This window comes from Trichomonas vaginalis, chromosome IV, assembly GCF_026262505.1.
Source record: "Trichomonas vaginalis G3 chromosome IV, whole genome shotgun sequence".
Lineage (NCBI taxonomy): Eukaryota > Parabasalia > Trichomonadida > Trichomonadidae > Trichomonas > Trichomonas vaginalis.
The window spans coordinates 18,227,217-18,246,881 of NC_067206.1; the positions used below are offsets into that span (position 1 = coordinate 18,227,217).

At 34.5% G+C, this 19,665-nt stretch overlaps 9 protein-coding genes and 1 pseudogene across 10 annotated transcripts, besides 7 other annotated features; 6 read left to right on the plus strand and 4 right to left on the minus strand.

The window, feature by feature from the left end:
- Window positions 1–9,383: part of a mobile genetic element that runs on past the window's edge.
- On the minus strand, window positions 93–1,178 carry TVAGG3_0119970 (integrase core domain containing protein family; the record flags this gene model as incomplete). Its single annotated transcript, XM_051223516.1, has 1 exon — window positions 93–1,178. The coding sequence occupies one exon, from the start codon at window positions 1,176–1,178 to the stop codon at window positions 93–95; it is 1,086 nt and encodes a 361-aa protein (XP_051108502.1).
- Window positions 1,938–2,782, minus strand: TVAGG3_0119980 (keratin-associated protein family; the record flags this gene model as incomplete). The annotated part of the gene is made up of 1 exon (XM_051223517.1): window positions 1,938–2,782. A coding segment is annotated over one exon (845 nt), but the record flags the coding sequence as incomplete, so codon positions are not given.
- On the minus strand, window positions 3,631–4,110 carry TVAGG3_0119990 (organellar and viral DNA polymerase type B; the record flags this gene model as incomplete). The annotated part of the gene is made up of 1 exon (XM_051223518.1): window positions 3,631–4,110. The coding sequence occupies one exon, from the start codon at window positions 4,108–4,110 to the stop codon at window positions 3,631–3,633; it is 480 nt and encodes a 159-aa protein (XP_051108504.1).
- Window positions 4,128–4,892, plus strand: TVAGG3_0120000 (uncharacterized protein; the record flags this gene model as incomplete). The annotated part of the gene is made up of 1 exon (XM_051223519.1): window positions 4,128–4,892. One exon carries the CDS (start codon window positions 4,128–4,130, stop codon window positions 4,890–4,892), a length of 765 nt encoding a protein of 254 aa, XP_051108505.1.
- Window positions 5,146–5,787, minus strand: TVAGG3_0120010 (uncharacterized protein; the record flags this gene model as incomplete). Its single annotated transcript, XM_051223520.1, has 1 exon — window positions 5,146–5,787. One exon carries the CDS (start codon window positions 5,785–5,787, stop codon window positions 5,146–5,148), a length of 642 nt encoding a protein of 213 aa, XP_051108506.1.
- TVAGG3_0120020 (uncharacterized protein) lies at window positions 7,223–7,996 on the plus strand (the record flags this gene model as incomplete). Its single annotated transcript, XM_051223521.1, has 1 exon — window positions 7,223–7,996. A coding segment is annotated over one exon (774 nt), but the record flags the coding sequence as incomplete, so codon positions are not given.
- TVAGG3_0120030 (protein of unknown function, DUF4107 family) lies at window positions 8,222–8,572 on the plus strand (the record flags this gene model as incomplete). The annotated part of the gene is made up of 1 exon (XM_001299125.1): window positions 8,222–8,572. One exon carries the CDS (start codon window positions 8,222–8,224, stop codon window positions 8,570–8,572), a length of 351 nt encoding a protein of 116 aa, XP_001299126.1.
- Window positions 8,723–9,383: a terminal%2Cinverted (terminal inverted repeat of Maverick-1B/1C transposon ID:TVAGG3_0119860).
- Window positions 9,384–11,230: 1,847 nt separating this feature from the next.
- Window positions 11,231–11,263: a mobile genetic element.
- Window positions 11,231–11,263: a terminal%2Cinverted (terminal inverted repeat of tvBac_53III transposon ID:TVAGG3_0120040).
- Window positions 11,264–11,405: 142 nt separating this feature from the next.
- Window positions 11,406–11,435: a mobile genetic element.
- Window positions 11,406–11,435: a terminal%2Cinverted (terminal inverted repeat of tvBac_53III transposon ID:TVAGG3_0120050).
- A 1,564-nt stretch (window positions 11,436–12,999) lies between these two features.
- TVAGG3_0120060 (protein of unknown function, DUF4106 family) lies at window positions 13,000–15,032 on the plus strand (the record flags this gene model as incomplete). Its single annotated transcript, XM_001299126.2, has 1 exon — window positions 13,000–15,032. A coding segment is annotated over one exon (2,033 nt), but the record flags the coding sequence as incomplete, so codon positions are not given.
- Window positions 15,033–15,516: 484 nt separating this feature from the next.
- On the plus strand, window positions 15,517–15,834 carry TVAGG3_0120070 (protein of unknown function, DUF4106 family; the record flags this gene model as incomplete). The annotated part of the gene is made up of 1 exon (XM_051223522.1): window positions 15,517–15,834. The coding sequence occupies one exon, from the start codon at window positions 15,517–15,519 to the stop codon at window positions 15,832–15,834; it is 318 nt and encodes a 105-aa protein (XP_051108508.1).
- A 538-nt stretch (window positions 15,835–16,372) lies between these two features.
- Window positions 16,373–19,665: part of a mobile genetic element that runs on past the window's edge.
- On the plus strand, window positions 18,956–19,644 carry TVAGG3_0120090 (annotated as a pseudogene). Its single transcript has one exon. A coding segment is annotated over exon 1 (689 nt).

Below are 19,665 nucleotides of genomic sequence, written 5' to 3' on the forward strand. Positions count from 1 at the left end.
CACCTAAACATTATTTTTGGTGTAAATTTATGAAAACATTAATAATACATGACTGTTCTCATTCATGTCTGATTTACATCTAATGAAAAAGTTTAGAAGAATTTTCTTATTCTTTCTGGCTTATTTTTGTCTTTCCAGTACTCCCGCTCTAATGGTCCCAGATGTGTTGGCTTTGACTCTCTCAAGTTCTTAGATGGTATAACATCTTCAACGCCTCCTTCATATCTTACTTTATAAGTGTCATCGTTTATGTTGTAGCCAAGTATTTCAATAACCACTCCTCGCTTTGCTTCGTCAATGGTTTCAGCAAGTTTGCCATTACTACTTTCGACTAATTTGTGACGAGGGTAAAACGCAATAGAGTCGTCAGCAGCTTTTATAAGATATCCATTACCTTGCGTAGAGTCTACGATATAATAGTTTCTACTTAACCTTAAACGTTTCTTTGTCAACGGTTTGTCGTCAAGAACTACACGAACTTTTGTACCAGGAATGAGGGTAAATTGTGTTGAATTTCTGATATTTTGTGTTTGGCTTCGTTTCTTTTGTATATACTTTTCTTCTTGTTGTTGTGTCATTGAATTTGGTGTATGTCCTGTTGTAGAATGTGTTGAGGAATTATATACTTCGAGAAAATGTTTCATTGCTTCTTCGGTAAAGTCTCGCTCTTGGTTTAAATCTCTGAGCGTTCTTATGAAGCTGTTTATGATGCCGAGTATGTTATGGTTATGGTCTTCAGTAGTGTAGTGAGTTATGTTATGCTTAATGAGAAAATCTGTGATTTCATTGCTGAGGTATGCACTGTCTTGGTCTGATGTTAAAGTACTTGGGCTATGTTCTGCTACAAACTTTTGTAAAACTCTTAACACTTCACGAGTTCCTTTATTTTTCATTGGATATGCATATGCTTTGCGAGTGTTAACATTAATGAAGATGAGGAATGGTTTATGTCCTCCTTTTCTGCTTTGAATGAGAGTGTCAAATTGGTATGCGTCAGGAGTGTTGGAGTAAATTGGTAAAAAGTAGTCGTAAGGGTTTATTTTTGTTTGATGTACAACATTTTTGTCAAAGAACCTTTTCACTTCAGCTCTGTTAGTAAATCCCCAACTCTTTGCAGCTTCATTGAACTTCTTAAATGACCTCCACGGTGATGATTCGAATACTTCTTTCAAGCTCATTTATGTAAAGTTAAATTTAGTAAATTTCATGCTGTTCGCTCTTTTGGAGCTCAGGACTTTCAGTCCGTTCTAACCCATGCATAAACTGTCATATAAGGCGGCATATAATCTGCACCCGAACCTGTTGGATTTGTTGTGAAAGTGTGTGAATGATTTCCTGTGGTTCCACAGAAAATACCTGCGCTTGAATCTACTGGGTCACTTGAAATATCATATCTATTCATTCCCTGTCTATCCGAACCTGCTGCAAGATTTGTATAACCTCTTTTTGTTATTGAATGTGAATGATTACCTGTTGTGTTTGTAGTTCCTGTATGAGTGTGCGGTGGAAGGTTTGCTTCTTTAATTTTCTTCGATCCTCCTGTTTGCTTTGAATATCTAGCACAGTATAAGAATTTATCTACAATCTGCTGCCACGTACCAAAACCTAAAACACTTGCCGGATTTGTTGAATTCATTGACGTATAAATAGAGCCTATAGGATATAATGTTTGAAGTATTTCAGTCTGTAATGTTTGAAGCTCTGTTTTGTCTGCTTTCTTATCTAACATTGTTGGTAGTTCATATGCTTCAAAGTTTCTGGCATGATCTTCGATATTCCTGCAACTGTTATCTAAATTGTTAAGAGTATCTTTTACGCTTGTACTTGGATTCTCTAAAGGTACACTTGAACCCAAATCATAGTTCAATATTATGTCGTCTGCTCTAACAGTAGTGAAGGAGTTATGTGTATGTTCTTTATCTGCTTTTTTATCTAACATTGCTGGTAGTTTATATGTTTCAAAGTTTCTGACATGACCTTCAATGTTCATACATTTACTATTTAAGGAGTTTAGTGTATCTTTTACGCTTGTACTTGGATTCTCTAAAGGTGCACTTGAGCCAAGGGTATAGTTCAATATTACATCGTCTGCTCTAACAGTAGTGAAGGATTCATGTGTATGGTTCTTGTCAGCTTTACTATTTAATGTAGCTTGAAGTTCATTTATATCGGAGATATTGTGTTTATGAGATTTCAAAACTTTGTTCGTTGCGTCAAGTTCATCTTTGTCAGCTTTACTTTTAATAGCATCTTCAAAAGTTATTTTTGCCTTAACTCTCAAAGTAAATCTTGGTTCAACTAATACACCGTTAACAAAGAAGTATGAAGCATAAATTTCATTGTTATAACCAAATGCTTCTGGTGCTTTACCTGTGTCATACTGTACAGTACAGTGTATGTCATAACCTTTAGCACGAATGAATTTATATCTTCTTTCATTAACATCTTCAGTGCTTATTTGTTCATCCTGTGTTAAATATCCATGGTAGTCCGTTATAATCTGTTCGTCTGAACTTATATAATGAACATGGTTTTTATCTGCTTTTTCGGCTAATTTCTCTTCTATCTCATTTATTTCAAGTTCATGCCTACCACCACCTCCTTCAGAAGTATTTTTCTTCAGCTCTTGAAGAACGTCCACTTCGCCATCTTTGGTGTCAATAATGAGACTTTGAGTTAAAACCTTTCCTGTCTTAATGGATGTTTGTAAAACTTCTTCTTCACCGTGTTCGGGGTCATGGTCGTCATCATATCTTGTGAAATCAGAGATGTTGTCATACATTAAGCATATCTGTCTCAAAAGTTCTGCTATTTGAAACTGGAACGAAAGATATACAGAACTTTCATCATCTCCTAAAGTCAAGTCTGCTTTCTTAAGTATTTCTTGAATGTATGCAATGAGGACAGAGTATCTTGGAAAATATTCGAACAATATTTCATTAGCTGTTGGTTTTGGTGGTTCTTCTGGAGTTTCTGTTGTTTCAGTTCCTTCTATAGGTTCTGTTGGAGTTTCTGCATCTCTTGACTTCAATGCTCTTGCTCTCAAAGACCTAAATGTTAGAGCACCAGGTTTTACAAAGGACTTTATAAATGCTTTAATAGTTCCTGGTAAGTTATTGTTAGCATTAAGTAAGTTCCTTATGCTTCCATCATGTACGTCCATAGCACTATGTAAAAAATCTATACTTTTCTTGTAGTCAGCAATAGACTGACTGTGATTTTTTAAAGATTTGTCAATACCTTTAAGCCAATCTTCATGCATGTCTGATACTGATGAGCCAATATATATTTGCTTCCTTTAGTGTATTTTGTGCTTCTCGTAAAGTATCCAATCCCGTACGTGCATTGTTTGCTATACGTCTTACAGTATCTATTTGACTCCTTGTTTCTTGCATCCAACCAGATAAAGTTTTAATAGTATCAGAACCATTTGAAATGAAGTTCAAAGCATTTTTAACGTCATCTAAAACTTCTTCACCAAGTACTGCCCATATCTTTCCGATTTGGTATTGAAGAACTCCATATGAAGCAGCTGTTAAACCAGTATTTATAAGGTTCCATATCCATGATTTAGCAGTTTTTCCATCCTTTTCCATCTTCACCATCCAAACCGTTTTCGCCTTGAGGTCCTTATATTCCTTGTATTCCTTGTATTCCTTGTGGTCCTTGAGGTCCAGTGTCACCCTTCTCTCCTTTCAGTTCATCTTTATATTCGTTATAATATTCTAATGTCATAAGGTGTACATCATTACTGCTACCAGCAACGCCGAGAATTTGTTTCTCATTTATGACTAAATTCTTTAGGCATTTAATGTTGTCGTCAAATCGAAAGCTCTTTAACAATTCAATGAGAACATTTAATACTTTCACTAATGAGGCATCTACTGTAGAATTTATATATTGCACCGTTCCATCATTTATGATAGGAACTTTACTTGTTGTAATGAATGGGTCATAAGTGTTAAAAGTATCGAAATCAATGACTTTTTTAGTCTTTCCATCGTCAATGACTAAATCATTGCCTTCAATGGTTAAAGTTGAGTTTTCGTTTACTAGTTCATGTGCTCTTCTTGCTTCATTTGTTTCATACGCATATGCAGCAATAGTCATATTTTAATGAGAATAAAATGTTGTTCTATTTGCAAAGTACAGACCCAAACGAATACGGGACAGTAAAGCTACAAACAAACTTAGGTCTTCAGAATGAAGCGTTTGCTTTCAGAGTTGTTGACTTCAATACTATCGCAACTTTTGTCATAACAGATGAAACAGATTTCATAGAGATTGAAATAGATGACAAAAGAAGTGTTATAACATTTCCTAACAGAGCTGGGTATAGAATAGATAAAATTGCTGGAGTCATAAATACTCTCATAAATGAAGAAACTATTGACAACATAGATGTCGAACTCTCTTCTGAGGGAACATTGAAGTTCAGCAGCGAGAAAGAGTTTAAGATACCAAGAATGAGTCATAGAGTACAATTGCTTCTGGGTGCATACCATATGACATTTCCTTTGAAAAGTGTTGACAAAACGATTGAGATGAAATCTGTTCCATATGTATGTTATGGCAACTGTTTATACATTGAGTCTAAAATAGCTAATGTCACAGGTATTTCAGGAGTTAATAGTAAAGGTTCAGTAGAATATAAATCCTTCTGTTATGCAGTCAATTCAATGTTCATTCCAAACGTTCCTGTCATAGCAACTCATTTAGGTAAATGGGTTCGCATTAGTCCTCATAATTTGAAAGACATGCAATTCAGACTTGTTGACTTTCAAGGAGAGCCTGTAGAACTGAAGGCACCAGTGCGAATGACTGTTGAAGTTGACTTTTTAGAAAATATTAAATGCAACAGCTTACAAGAGAACTCAGAGCTAAAAATATAAAGTATGAATGTTATGTATTAGGTCATGAACTTTGGTTGTTGCTGTTTGATGAAACAAATGAGTTAGTTATGTCAGTCAAGAGAACAGAAAAATATTGTGTTAGTGAAAACTGCACCAAGTCAATAAGATTAGGTTTGCATTATGAAGATGAGTTCGATACTGTTGAAGAAGTTTTGGATAGATATTACAAATTGCTAACTTGAAATTTTTTGACTGACGGCGCAAAGCGCCAAGACCGAAGGTCCTGACTGCTTTAATTTACTAAAACATATTTCAAACAAAGCTTATAGTCAGTAGATAGTTTTGTATACTCGTTCGAATATTTATACTTAAACTCAACTCCTGTAGTTCCTGGTGTTTCAATGATGCGGATGTTACCTATTTTCATGAATAGTGGAGTTTGACCACAGCATTCGATTTCAGGGTCGAGATAGTCAATGACACATTGTTTCCCTGTTATTCGTGAGATAACATTTTCAAGGTCCTCCTTTGTTAGAATTATTTGGTTCTTGCTTATAAGATTTGTCAAAAGCTTCTTATCGTCTTTGAGTAAAATTGTTTGGTATAACTGAAGAAGGTAATGGTCTACGTTATCTGAAGGATTTGTTTGAACATTTGTGTAAGGGTTGTCGTTGGCTTCTCTTGAAAGAATTTGGTCCAGTGGTGGATACTCTAACTTAACATCTGATGTAGCGTTAGCGTTTGAAGCTGTGTTTAAATTCACGGCGCCATGCTCCAAGACCGAAGGTCCCGACTTAAGTTCTGGTTCTTTTTCTTTCAAACACTCTGAACTATAGTTCTTTATGACAATATTGTTTGTCGTTCGTGAGTCAACATTTGATGTTGGTTCAATTGGAACATTAACGGCACCAGCTAAGATGGATTTGCTTCTCATTTCATATAGAATAAAAACATTTTATATGTATGAAATGAACAATATACTCGACAAGGGTTTGAATGTAAAGCTAACGAATGAAAATATTGTTGAATTCACTGAGACAGGAGCTGTGTATAAAGATGTAGAACTACTGAACAAAAGAGCAAAGGGAAGAAGCAGGAATATGAACAAAGGGTGGAAGCCTATAAAAATTTATGTCAATGATGGCTCAGGAGGTTCAAACATAAAGTATGCAGAAAGTTATAGAGTTTATGCTCTCAAAGGTGAAAAGCCTTCATTTAAGAACAGCTATTCTAACGCATATCCTCAAAAGCTAACGGATGGGGAAGTGGATGATATGAATGACAGCAAAAATATTAACAGAAATGGCGACAGAGATGCATGGAATTTGTTTACCATCAGTCAATTGAAGGTTAAACTTTAAAACAATGTTGGTCGTTCCCATGGAATATTTTTGACTTTAATGGTATTAGTCATGATATGAATCTCAAGGTATGAACGAGGAGAGATGAGAGACTTATATGCTTCCCAAATTTCTTCAAAAGGTAATGTTATACCTGACTGTTTCCAAATGAGTTCAATATCATAACGTGAGAAACCTTGAAAGATAACGAAGTCAGTTATGAGACGTTTTATGTTTAAAGCTAAAAACCTCCATGTTTGCATAAGTATTGCTACAGTTAAGTGGTAATGTCTGACTTTAGTAATGATGTTAGCTAATGGTGAGTCTGGTTTTGACACTAAACCTTTACCAGCGAAGTCGTCACAAACTAATAAAGTGTTTGATGGATATTTTTTGAAGGGGTATTTTGAAAGTTTTGACAGAATGTAGTTTGTAAGTCGTTTCATATCGTAAACTCCTGAGTACTGACGTAAGTGGTGTTTGTCAATAATTCTTTCCATCTCCTCAGAAGTCTTTTGCATTCCTGACTGTATAAATTCAACGATGGCATAATATTTCCTCTTACGTCGAATGTAACGTTGAAGAAATTCAATGAGTTCACTGTCTGGAACTTTAACGACAGAGGCTTGAACTTTTGACATAAATGTTTTCGCTGTTGAGTCCATAGAGTCTGAAGTTGCTGATATAATGATTTGGTCATAGTAAGAATCGTTTCCTAAACGTTCTGTTATGAGTATATGACGAATGAGGTTAAATGTCTTACCTGAACCCATCTTTCCACAATAGAAATATACACCATTTGAACAGAACTCATAGTCCTTACTGAAAGGAAGAATGAGAGAAGAGTTAAGTTTGTCTGTAGTTTCATTCATGTCTTCATCTACGTCATGTATTAAATGCTTCATTTTATCTCCATTAAAAATGCAAGTCAGAAATATTCAGAACATAGCACCGAGTCTAACTGACAAGAGTATAAAGATATACTATGAACACGTTATGATGAAACCTACCAAAATTCAAGAAAGTCAGTATACTTATGAATATCCAAGACACTGGGTAGAGTATGTAGGAGGTGAGAAAGCTATTGAAATCAGACAGGTTCGAAGTATTCCAGCAGGAAGAACAATATTATTGAAGAACTTTAATGTTTTGAGGTATAATGATGAAACAAAGAAGCAAGATAGTTTTCCTGTTGCTGTGTATGTGAACCTAGACACAGGAGATGACATGAAAGTTTTTAATACAAAGCTTCAAATGGTAGTGAGAGAACAACTGACTGCGGAAGGACATCCATTACCTTCAGAAGTTACCATAGCATATAATTTTGAAACAAACTCAATAGATTTTAAAGTCGTCTCTGCAAAGAAGTCAGGTTTTACATTTAATGAAGCAGATGTATATTCGAATGAAAACTTCAAAGCTATTACGTGGTTAGATAATGACGATTGCTTTAAGAAAATATTTAAATTCAGTGACTCAAAGATGTCAATAGATGACCTTCATGGAATGTTACCATCGACGTTTACAGTAGAAGGTTCAGCAGGATTGCTTACAAGATTGTCAATTGGTGGTATTTGGTCTCGTGAGAACATTGTTATAAAATCCAGTATAAGTGAATTTGCTGAAGAATCTATATTATGTCTTTCAAACTACATGTATTCGCCGCCGAAGCATTATAGTATAACAAACTTTGTCAGTAAGTTTAACATAAGACTTGTCGAACCTTCTTCAATGAAAGATGTTGTGCTACCTAAAGACGGAAAGGATGGACTCATTATTGAGATGATTTTTATAGCATATTAAATGAGCTTGTTCTTGAAGGTCATTCATGATGAAATAACTGTTGTAGAAGATGTTAGCAATTGTTCAGACATTTTGAAGCGAATAGATGAGATAAGAAATAAGTTAGATAGACCGCAAAGCGGTGAGGGCGAAGCCCGTGAGAACGCTTATGTTTCATTGACTTTCTCCAGTAACGAGAACTTTTATGAGATAATATTGAAGAGAGATGATTTTAATATGGTGTAAATGGTAGCTTGGGCAGCTTTAGGCGCAATGGGAACAAAAGCATTAGCATTTGGAGCAAAAGCACTTGGAGCTTATGACGCAGTAAATAAAATGAGTGGAGGAAGGGTTTCGAAGACATTAGATGCAAATAAAGGGAAGATTGGAGGCTGGGTTGTAAAGAAGTTAAGATTAAATAAAATAGGGCTCATAAATAAAGCATCCAATTTGGTTGCGACTGAGTCAGAAAATGCTTTAGGAAATGACGATGAGTTTGCAAAACACGCAAAAGACTTTAATGACCAGATGAAAGGTGAAACAATGCATTTAAATAGAGTCGATGGAACTAAAAAAATGTTTCTTCTCCACCAGTAGTTCTTCCGTATGGTCCCTATGGAATGTATGGAAACCCTTACGAAAGACCATTTGACCCATTGACTGGTGGAAGTAACTGGTATCATTACGGCCGAAGAAGAAAGACAGTCAAGTTGGAGACAGACGTGAAGAAAGCAACTAAAAAGAAACCAAGGAAGAGAGTTATAAAGCAATGAATTCAACAGGGTGAAAAAAACAGGTGAAAAAAGAGGTGAGATCTCACCACTTCACCTAAATTTATTTTTGTGCTATGTTTTCATACGTGTGAGGGTGGTGATATCATTAATTTTTAAGTTTATTTTTTATTTTATTTTTTATTTTATTTTTATATAAATGACAGAACAAAAGCAACTCATACAAATCGAAAAATATAACAAACATACATTTAAACATTTATTCTTCCTTCCTGAGTATAACATGTTCTTTACACTTCATCCTAGACCAGTAGATTATACATTGACTGTGTATAAAGATTGTCATGGTAGTTTTATAAAAACTTATGATGATGAAGGTAAGTTAACAAGACTATGCATTTCAAAACTTGAGAAACTTTATGACTTCAAGTATGACTACAATAGAGTTAACATTGACGATGAAGATATAGAAGAAAATTTATGAGAACGTTTATTTTTTCATTAGTGAGTTCGTTAGTGAGGTGAAGTGGTTGGCGGCTTTGTAAATATTTAAGGTTAAGTTAGTGTTGTCGTTTGATTTGTAAAATATACGTTAACGGTTTTGTAAAGTGTCAAATTCACATATAATGGGTAAGGAGGCGCGCAGTGCCGCCGTACCCAACTAAGCCATACTAACTATAGGATAGTCTATTGCATTTGTAAACTCCTTTCGAGAAACAAATTTCGAATGTGACATTCGTGCCAAAAAGTGCAAGCTTTTTCCGATCTGAGTACATAGATGCATGGTGCCAAGGCAAGACCCTGCAAATATGCACTCAGATCGGAAAACATTAATAAATAGTTTGACATCTTTTCTCATTTCTGCACCTATTTGATTAAACACATTAGAATATATTAATACACATATAAACAAAATGGTCCCTCTATTATCAAATGCGATTGTCGATCAAAGTTGACAATCTCATAATTTATTCCAAATAAATACTTAATATTCTCACATACCATATACGCCAAACGTATATACAGGACAAACATGATACGCCCTGCTATTATCTCAGAAATTTTGTATGATATCGAAATGAGATACTTTTTGTTTAAGCCAGATTTCTTTACAATCATAATATGATATGCAGTCCAATATACTCTGATTGTCTATACTATTTAGAGTTCTCTAATCCAATTTTTGCTCTTTAAAAATGTTGGTCGGACGATCGTGGTATGGTGCATATCACCTCACTTGGTATTGCCCCCTAAATAATATTTATATAATTCTTATTTAAAATTGTTATTGGAGAAGAAATAATTAAATAAACTTCCCAAAGATAGAAATTCTAATTTTATGTTTCAAAATTTTTAGATGATAAGCATTATGATTTTTTATTTCATTGTTAACAAAGTTTTCAGGAGGCAAAATATGTACCCAACAAAATAGGAAGAATGAACTAATGAATTACATATTAAATTCTGTATAATCTTAATGATTTGGAGATTTCCACTTATACAAATTAATTCGATGATTTTTGACAAAAAAACTCACTATAAATTATTTTTTATATAACACCATAAATATAGATTAAAAGAATCAAATAAGTTACCATATTATAGTAAAACATTAAGTATTTTAATATGGTAGAATATACTTGGATTATGTTTTTTCCAATATTTTAATATTCCAGTTTTAAAAAACGTTCCCGCACTAAAAAAATCCATTTTCGTGTTGTATTAAACAAATTGTTCTGACATATCTTCTAAATATAACATTACACATATCACATATTATGTTGAGTAAGCTGTTCTATTTTATTTTTCACCATATTGCATTGGCATGTTATTAAATAGATAAAGGACAATTTTATTTACAAACTAGATATGAAAAAGGGCAATTGAAACCTTCCTAACTCACCCATATTTAGTATTTGAGACTTGATGTTAAAAATACAATAGGCTACAATCATTACAAATTATTAATATGAAATCAGAATAGAAATATCTTAATTGTATATTGAGATGCTAAGCAATTACTGAACGACCTATATGTGGAAAACAAAACATTTAAAGTTCTCTCAATTTTGAAAATTGGCGGTTTTGTCAACGGTAACTATTAAATAAAGTAAAAAATATATGACGTTATTGTTGACAAAACTGTTTCCTTCATGTCCATTAAAACCAATGATGTTGCAAAGCCTCTAACCATTGTTGAATTCACACATTCAACAAGGTAATTTGCGAAAAATGTTGAGTTCGTTTTCTCTGGTGCGGCAAAGTTTCTCATTAAGAAACCAGAAAACAGAAAGATATCCATCTTTATTGCTGGACATGTTGCCGAAGACAATGAATCGGATGAAGAAGACTCCAGTAACTCTGACCAAGACTATGTTGAGTTTGTTGGCATCCGCAAGAATAAACACACAAATTAAGAATAAACATTTTCATTTTACAAAAAATAAAATAAAAAAATATCTCGGGGCTAGAGCAGCGCTAGCCGTGGAAGCTCCACACATATTTTATATATATGTATATAAATTTAATGGTGCATTTACCATTTTCTGACATTCTCTCAATTTTTTTGACACCTAAGCTTTATATGCCAATTTTCTAAGATCTTAGATCGGGAAAAAGTAATTATCAATCATTATATAGTGCCTAATATGGCTGCTATACTTTTATGCTATTAAAATAAAGATATATTAATTTTTTAAGAACATGTCAGAAAGTGGTAAGTGCATCTTTAAGGGGGTGCTCCGACCCACAGTTTTTTAAAGTTGCTTAGTATAAATAAAAGAAGTATATATTATATGGTTTGTTTAAAATATTTTTATTTCAAAATAAAGAGCAAGTTGAAATTTTATAATTTTGCATTTGGTTCAATCCAATAAATGTAATGAAATTAGAAAATATGGTATGATTAAATTATAAATTCATCATTTATTTGACAGATAAGGTTAGATAATTTCATGATCTATAAAAAACTGAAATTAGCCGAAAAGGAGCATAATGTCATAATTAGTTCTAGTAGCATTATATCACCTATAAATATAGGATGAATTGGTATTGAATCTCGAAATATATTTGTAAAAAAAATTAGATTTGAATAATAAAAGGTTTACGATTCAATTAAATTACGGAGTTCCAAGACTCAACCATCTGAGTTGATGATTCTGCTGCAACTTGTCTAATAAAAACCCATTGATCTTCCCGAAAATCATAAAAAATTTCCTGCAATCTTGGAAACCTCAAACCGTTTTCTCATAAATAATAATTTTTGTCACTTTTGAAAATATCTTTTGAAGTATCTCCAAGGAAATGATCAAAGCAATTAAGCCACTGCTCCTTCCGTATGGCGAGATCTTTTATTTTAACAACAAATTTAAGCCAACATTCTAATATGTCGCCTAATTTATCAAAAGGTTTTTTTAAAAGAACAAATTCGTCGTTTTCTACATCATAATACTCGACATTCTTGTAACTCTTGGCCCATTTATTGAAGTTTTTTAAAAAAATCTTACAATAATGGCCAGGATCAAATCTTATTGTACGATTCAAACCAAAATTTTCGAAAAGTGACTTTGCCTTGATATCTCAATGTAAATTTTTGTAAACTGTCAAATTATGATTTTTGACAATGTAAACTCATATGAGATTTCTTCCAAGAGAAACTTGGGGCTCTGGTGTACAAAAATTATGGTTTACAAAAGGTGTGTCAGATTTTTGCGCAACTTTGTTACTCTCCCAAACGTCAAGCATATTGCTATTACATATGCTATTATAAAAAAAAAAAAAAAAAAAAGGTAGTGGGGCTTCCAGGCACTTCGTGCCTTCTAGCCCTGAAGATGATTAGTATAAATGAAGTTTTTATTGGGAAGGCTTCCAGGCACTTCGTGCCTTCTAGCCCATAAGAAATTTTTCCCAAGACCCAAGAGGAGGACCGGAGCCCCAGCCGACCAGCCTTTTGTTTCACTTTTCACAAATTATATATGTTTTCATGTTTTGTCAAGACTTCTTCGTAATGAGTGTAAAGGACCAAAAAATAATGTTTAGGGTAGAAGGTTAGATCTAACCTCTTTTCTAACCTCTTTTCTAACCTAGCCGCTTTGCGGCTCTGACCCTTTGGGTCTCTTGAATTTTCATGACTTCTTCGTAAATGTTTTGTCAAGACTTCTTCGTAATGAGTGTAAAGGACCAAAAAATAATGTTTAGGGTAGAAGGTTAGATCTAACCTCTTTTCTAACCTCTTTTCTAACCTCTTGAATTTTCATGACTTCTTCGTATATATGCTTTTTAACTTCACTTAAAATGCCACGTAAGCTACGTAAGAATATACGTAAGAGGAAGAGAGCATTGAAACATCCAATAGTAAAACTAACACCACAACAACAGTTGCAACAACAAATGATGAATGACCCCACTATGTTGCAACAAATGTCAAGCAACCCTATGCTTTTAAACCGAGTTATTGGTGCACAGAGTGGAGGTTTAAGAGCGGCACTTTTAGCGAAAATGGCAGGCTATGGTGGAGCTGCAGACGGAACAGCTTATAACCCTCAAAGTCAAATGAATTTGAGTTCACTCAAAAATCAAATAACAGATGTCAAAAAGTCAAACATAGACATACAGAAACAAATAAGTGAAAACGAAAAGAAACTAGAATATGACAGACACACAAAGAAACTCAATGAGTTAAACGTAGAGAAAAAGAAGAAAGAAGAACAACTGAAAGAACTAAGTACAGAGGAATATGCGAAAAAAGTGTCAGAAAAAGCAGCAGAAGTAGCAAAAATGGAACAAGATGTTATAAATTTGAAAAACCATACTACTCAATATAAAGTACTGAAAGATGAAGAGATAAAACAAAAAGCCCTGAAGACATATATGGATAGCGATGAGTATAAAAAAGAAGTTGAAGCAAATGTAAAGGCAGAAAAACTTTTACAGTTGCAAAACCAAACCGTACAGTATGAAAACTTAGCACAAGAAAGTAAAAATAACGACGCAGCCATGCAAAAGGCAATGAAAAGCGCAGAATATATAAAAGCTAATAATGACTGGTTAGATGCCCAAGCCAACGCTAAAGCAGCCCAACTTATAGGGTCAATAAGGACAAAAATACAAGCGGATGAAGACAGTTCAAATGAAGCTTTAATGAATGCTGACTTTAAGAATGCCTTCGAAGCTCTTCATAGTAAGGTGAAACTAGTGAACGACTTCTCATCTGGAAAGAAACTGAAGTCTGAAGGTTTCGACAAAGAGTTAAGAGAAGTAGCACAAAATATGACGAAAATAACAGATGCAGCAACGAGACAGGCAGTTCAAAGTGCCTATGACGCCGTTAGAGCAACTGTTGTGGAAAGTCAAGAAAAAGAGTTACAACAGACCAAAACAGACCTAGTAAATGCTTTCTTAAAAACGAAAAGTCAGGTAGGACATTATGCTGCAGATGGAACATATGTGCCAGCTGGTGGAACTTATATACTAGCTAGTGGAACTTATATACCAGCTGGTGGAACTTTTATACCACCAAACCCTTCAAGAGAAGCACCTGCACCAGGACTACCTAAAACATTTACATCGTCACATACATCGTCACATGGACGCAGACACAGGCATGCACCACAACAACAACCAACACAACAACCAACAGTTCAAAATCCAGCACCACAACAACAACCAACACAACAACCAACAGTTCAAAATCCAGCACCACAACAACAACCAACAATTCAAAATCCAGCACAACAACCACCTCCACAACCAGCACAACAACCACCTCCACAACCAGCACAACAACCAGCACAAACAGAGCAAGGACATAAAAGAAGTAGAGAACAAGGAAACCAAGAATTCTTAAAAATGCTTAAGGAAAATTATGGTTACCCAGATACTCTTGACTTTAGTGACAGATATAAAGAAGCTATTAGAAAGTTCAAGGAAGGAAATACTGACCCGAACCTATTTAGCTTTATGGTTCAGCACCAAATGGGATATAAGCTCAAACCTGGAAAATACAAGCTCGCTAAGGGATATGATTTAATAGCATATCATCCAAATGACATGAATGAATTTACTCCAAGATATTTGGTGTCAGAGCTAAACGATAATTCAACTCTCTTCATGAAACGTGTAAAAAATAGAGACGGAACGAAAGAAAAAAGGGTTATGAATGCGGATGACTTAGAAAGGGAATTTGTTAAAAACGGTCTCGGAATATATGAAATGCCAGCAGATGAGGTACAAGAAACTCCACAGGAAGAAGTTCAGATACAACCAGACATGGAAGAAATAGTTCAGCAACAACAGCTAGAAGAGCCTGAAGGAAACGAACAAGTCCCTCCTTTGGAAACTAACTTCACAGAACTAGATGAAGATTTGGAACAGCCGAAAAATCTTGACCCTCAACAAGTGTATGCGGAGAATATGGAATCTTTCCAAGAGTCTAAGAAAAATTCGGCTGACATAGTAGAAGAATATCGAAAAATGTTCGCCGACATACAAAAGACTCCAACATCAGATGAAAATATCCAGCATAGAATGGAAGTACTGAAAGATAATGTACACAAATACAACAATCCTTTTTACTTACGAGCATATAACGTTCAATCTTCGGATGAACTCGGTGAAAATAAAAGGTTAAATTTCAACAAAACATATAGAAATGAAACATTGTTTAAAGTTCATTCAGAACCTAACCAATATGGAAACAAACCTACTTTTGTTTCTGCAGACTATGGAACTACAATGAGATGGGGTCATAAAGCTAATCCGGATAGGTGGTTCATAAACTTACAACCACAATTCCAAGAAGTTGTAGACGCAATGGAAGTGAATGGTGAACCAGATATAGCTGGTATTTTCAGCGCGGCTTTAATGCCATTGAAAGATATGAAAGATGCAGATATTTTGGACCAGTATGAAATGAACATGGCTGATGGAAATATAACACCTGACGTTCTAGAACATTTATCTCAAAGAACTACACAGAACCATAGAGATGGTATATTTGGTGAAGAGTTTAGAAAGAAAGTTAGGGAGAAAGAAGGAAGAGAACCTATTGTACATGACCTTGCAAACGAAAGTTTGCAAAATGAAAAACTTACTTTGCAGACAATGCAAAGAGAAGGGATGAATATTTAAGAAAACTCAATGGACAGTCCAAATGAAATGTTAGTATTGAAAAACATGTTCCTTGACAAAATAAAACCAACTAACAGAAATAAATGACGCAAGACTGGAACATTGGGTAAAAGCTTTCCATTCACAAAAGATATTATTGGTTACATGGAAAGAAAACCAGAATGGCTACAAAAACATATATTTGGAAACGAGCTTATTCATATGGTCAAGCTCTGTTTGAAGAGCTTGAACCGGAAACTCAGGAAAGAGTCATGCAAACAATACGCGAAGACTCAAATACAAACTATGAAAATCTTTCTAGGATATAGGTTACCTGAGATGGGCGACCAGAGCCCAAAGGCAAAAAGGACATGGAAATTTACAACATACTAGGTGAACATGAGGCAAAGATGCAACAAAACTCAGTCAGGAAGAAAGTAAAGCTTGTACGAGTGGGTTCTATTATGATATATAAATCCAACTATTCTATATTTTTACCCATATGAAATGTACGCCGTCAGAATATAACGCAACAGTTTTGGATGCCATGAACGGAAATGTTTCCGAATGGTATAACGAAATGCGACAATGCCATTAGAAGGTCAGAAATAGTTCCTGGAACTTACGAATATACAACTGCTGTTTCTTATAGAAACGTAGGTGAGTTTGGAGAAGGTTCTTCAACAACAGTAGATATTGCTTGCGACAGGTTTCATATTATTTCTATTGACAAACTCATTCTTATACGTGGAACAAGACATTGAAATAAAACCTTCTGCCAAGTTGTCTGAACAGAAAGGTTGCAATGGAATTTTCTATGTCGGATACCAATATGCTCGAAGTTTTTCATGGGATATAAGATATATCTAACTCTGACTTAGTTCAAACAGTAACATGGGCAAACTATGAATGGTTCGCTTTGAGAAACTCAGTACAACCACAAGCTAGAGAAAACAGACCAGTATGCAACTATTGAGAAATAAGAAGACTTGACCCTAACGTTGCCAGGAGTTTATGTTAACCTTTCTGGTTCAGATGGAACTGCAGTAACCAAAGTAAAACTGAAACTTAGAGTTCCTTTGTCATCTTTCCTCATCTTCAGGTTTTTAAGATACTTGCCAAACTGGGCAGGAAAAATTTCTATTGAACTTACTCCAAGCAAAAATAACTTAGTCATTGCACCAACACAAGACCCATTCACTCTTTACAGACGTAAAGGGAACAAATAAAACGTCATTCGCCGAATTTTGCAAAGACAAAGTTGACTTAGACTTTGGTTTCTCAAACCTCAACACTGAAGTAAACTATTATTTCAATTGCTGCTGGAGATGCTTGGGACCCAGTTAAGTTCACATGCGAAAAAATTTGAATGCAAGAGAATAGAAAGCAGACTTGCAGTCTATATGTTGGACCCAGATATTTCAAATGCTTTAGCTGCCAAATATATTGCAGTTCCACTTATGTTCCCTATACACCAAATATCTGTCAAAAACTTTGCAGGTGAAGTTGGAAACCAAAGTGGCTGACCCAGGTGCAAGAACAGATATTGCTTTAACAACTGCAATGAAAACATGCAGATACTCTGTTTGTACTGTTCAGACGAACTATAAATGACTATTCTTGTTTCTACAACCCTGGTATTAAATATCATATAAACATAGATGGCAAATATTATCCAAGAGAAGAATATTCTACAGTTGAGGATATGAGGTCATACAACTTGACATTAGATGCTATGAACTTTAACAACAACTTACACAACCATTAACCCTGAAATGCAAAGTTCTATTATGCCAATATGTGAAAGTATGGACTCATACAGGAAGTCAAAAACTCAATATACAAATGGAGACCGTTCAAACTTTTGGCTTGGCATTCCATTTGCTGACTCAGAAGACTTTATGGGTGGTATTTCAACTGTTGGTACTGTACAAATACAATATACTGGTGACAGAGACGGTCGATGAATTGAGAGCAAAGAAGTTTACAAAACCAATAGCACTTTTCACGGAAGATGCTCTTTTGAAGATTCGTTCGATGAAACCTGCTGGGGCTCCTCAGATTGGCATAACGACAGCTTCCATCGAGCAGATTTTGGCAGCAGGTCAGTAAGTTGTTCTTGAACTGACTTCTCTCCGTCAAATATTGACAGTACGCCAGTTTTGACATAATATTGTATTATAAACTTACCTTTAGAAATATCTGTAAGTTTTGTTGTTATATTTTTGTCAACGTCAAGAACTTTCACCATCTCGGTTATACCAACTTTCTTTGCTTTATGAAAATATTTAGGTTCAGCAAAGACTGCTATTCTATAACATTTTCCATTGTTTGTGTAAAGAACTATTCTGTCAATGTATTTGTATTGTTTGTGAGTATAAACCTTGTTTTGCTTCAATTCGAAGAGATACTCGAATACGTCCATCTTTTTATTCGAAGTAAAATGTCATTTCCGAAAAATAGAAGCGTAAGTGTTTCAAAAGGTTTAATGGCGGTGGCAGATGTGAAGTTAAATTCACCAACTCAAACAAACAGTCAAAGTGTTATTGTCAATGTCAAAGACAGAGATGTTGAAATGGGGAAACCATACGAAGACGAAGATGGTATAACAATTGTTCCTGTAAAAGAACCAACATATCCTGAAGTTAGCAGAGACTTAAGTTCTGTGCAGATATTCGAAACGACTACCAACAACTGAAAGACAAACTTCAAACTCAGGAGAAGATTTGTCAAGCTTTAAGTATAATGTTAAACTTGGTCGAACACAACCCTGTAAAAGTGAACTCATATGTCATTGCACCTCATGAAGTTTTTGAAAGAACTATTGAAACTTTTGACAGAGGCAGACGATATAAACATCAAAGAAATAGAACCCGACATTAGTTGCTGTGGTGTTTCATAATGCCATTGACCAAGATATACGTTATGAAAGGAGGTGAAACGTTGAACTTAAAATATAGTTTCCCAGACGTTATAAAATATTTGACGACCACAACATTTCATTAAAATTTATTTGCTAAGTAAATGGCAGAAGACATAATGGTTTATACTATTACGACTAAAAACCCTGAGTCATATAATTCTATAACAACAAACTTACAAAGTCCTCAAGGACGATATTGTAAACTAACCTTAAACCCAAATGACGACTAAAGCCTGTTTTGCTCTTTTGACACCAGAAGACTTTATTGTTGTGAATGGTAAAAAATACTCCTTTGAAGATACTTACTCAGATTACCACCAACAGGTTTTGTTGACTTATTTAATACTTTACGTACGAGTGTAACATGTGCTGCAACTAGAGCAGGTTTCATTATGTTTGGATGTCCGACTGAGTTTAGTATAAACGATATGAGCTATAATACAAAACTTATTTCTGGTTTTTACTACCAACAGTTTCCTATAACAGGAAAAGGTGTCATACAAGGAATGTCTATTCCATTGACATTAAGCACACCAATCTTATATATTGTTTCAAACTTAGGTTCAAAGTGTTATTCGAATGTCGACAGAAACTATTATGACCAAAAGATACTTATGCGTATAAACAATACTTTCTCTGCTGGTTTGCCTATTGTTCATTCGAATGCAGAATTTTCAACCTTAGTGAACTCAAACACTTTGGCAAGTATAACGTTGACATTAGTTGACGCAAACTTTGTTCCTGTAAAACTTTTATGTCCTATGTATTTGTCAATGACGGCAGAAAGTTTCGAATTGGAAGATGCAACTGGTGAAAGTATTGTATTACAAGAACAACTTCAACAACAAATAGCTCAAGAACAACAAATGCAACAAATGGAACAAATGCAACAACAAAGTCAAGAATAAAAAAATATTATTTTTTTATTT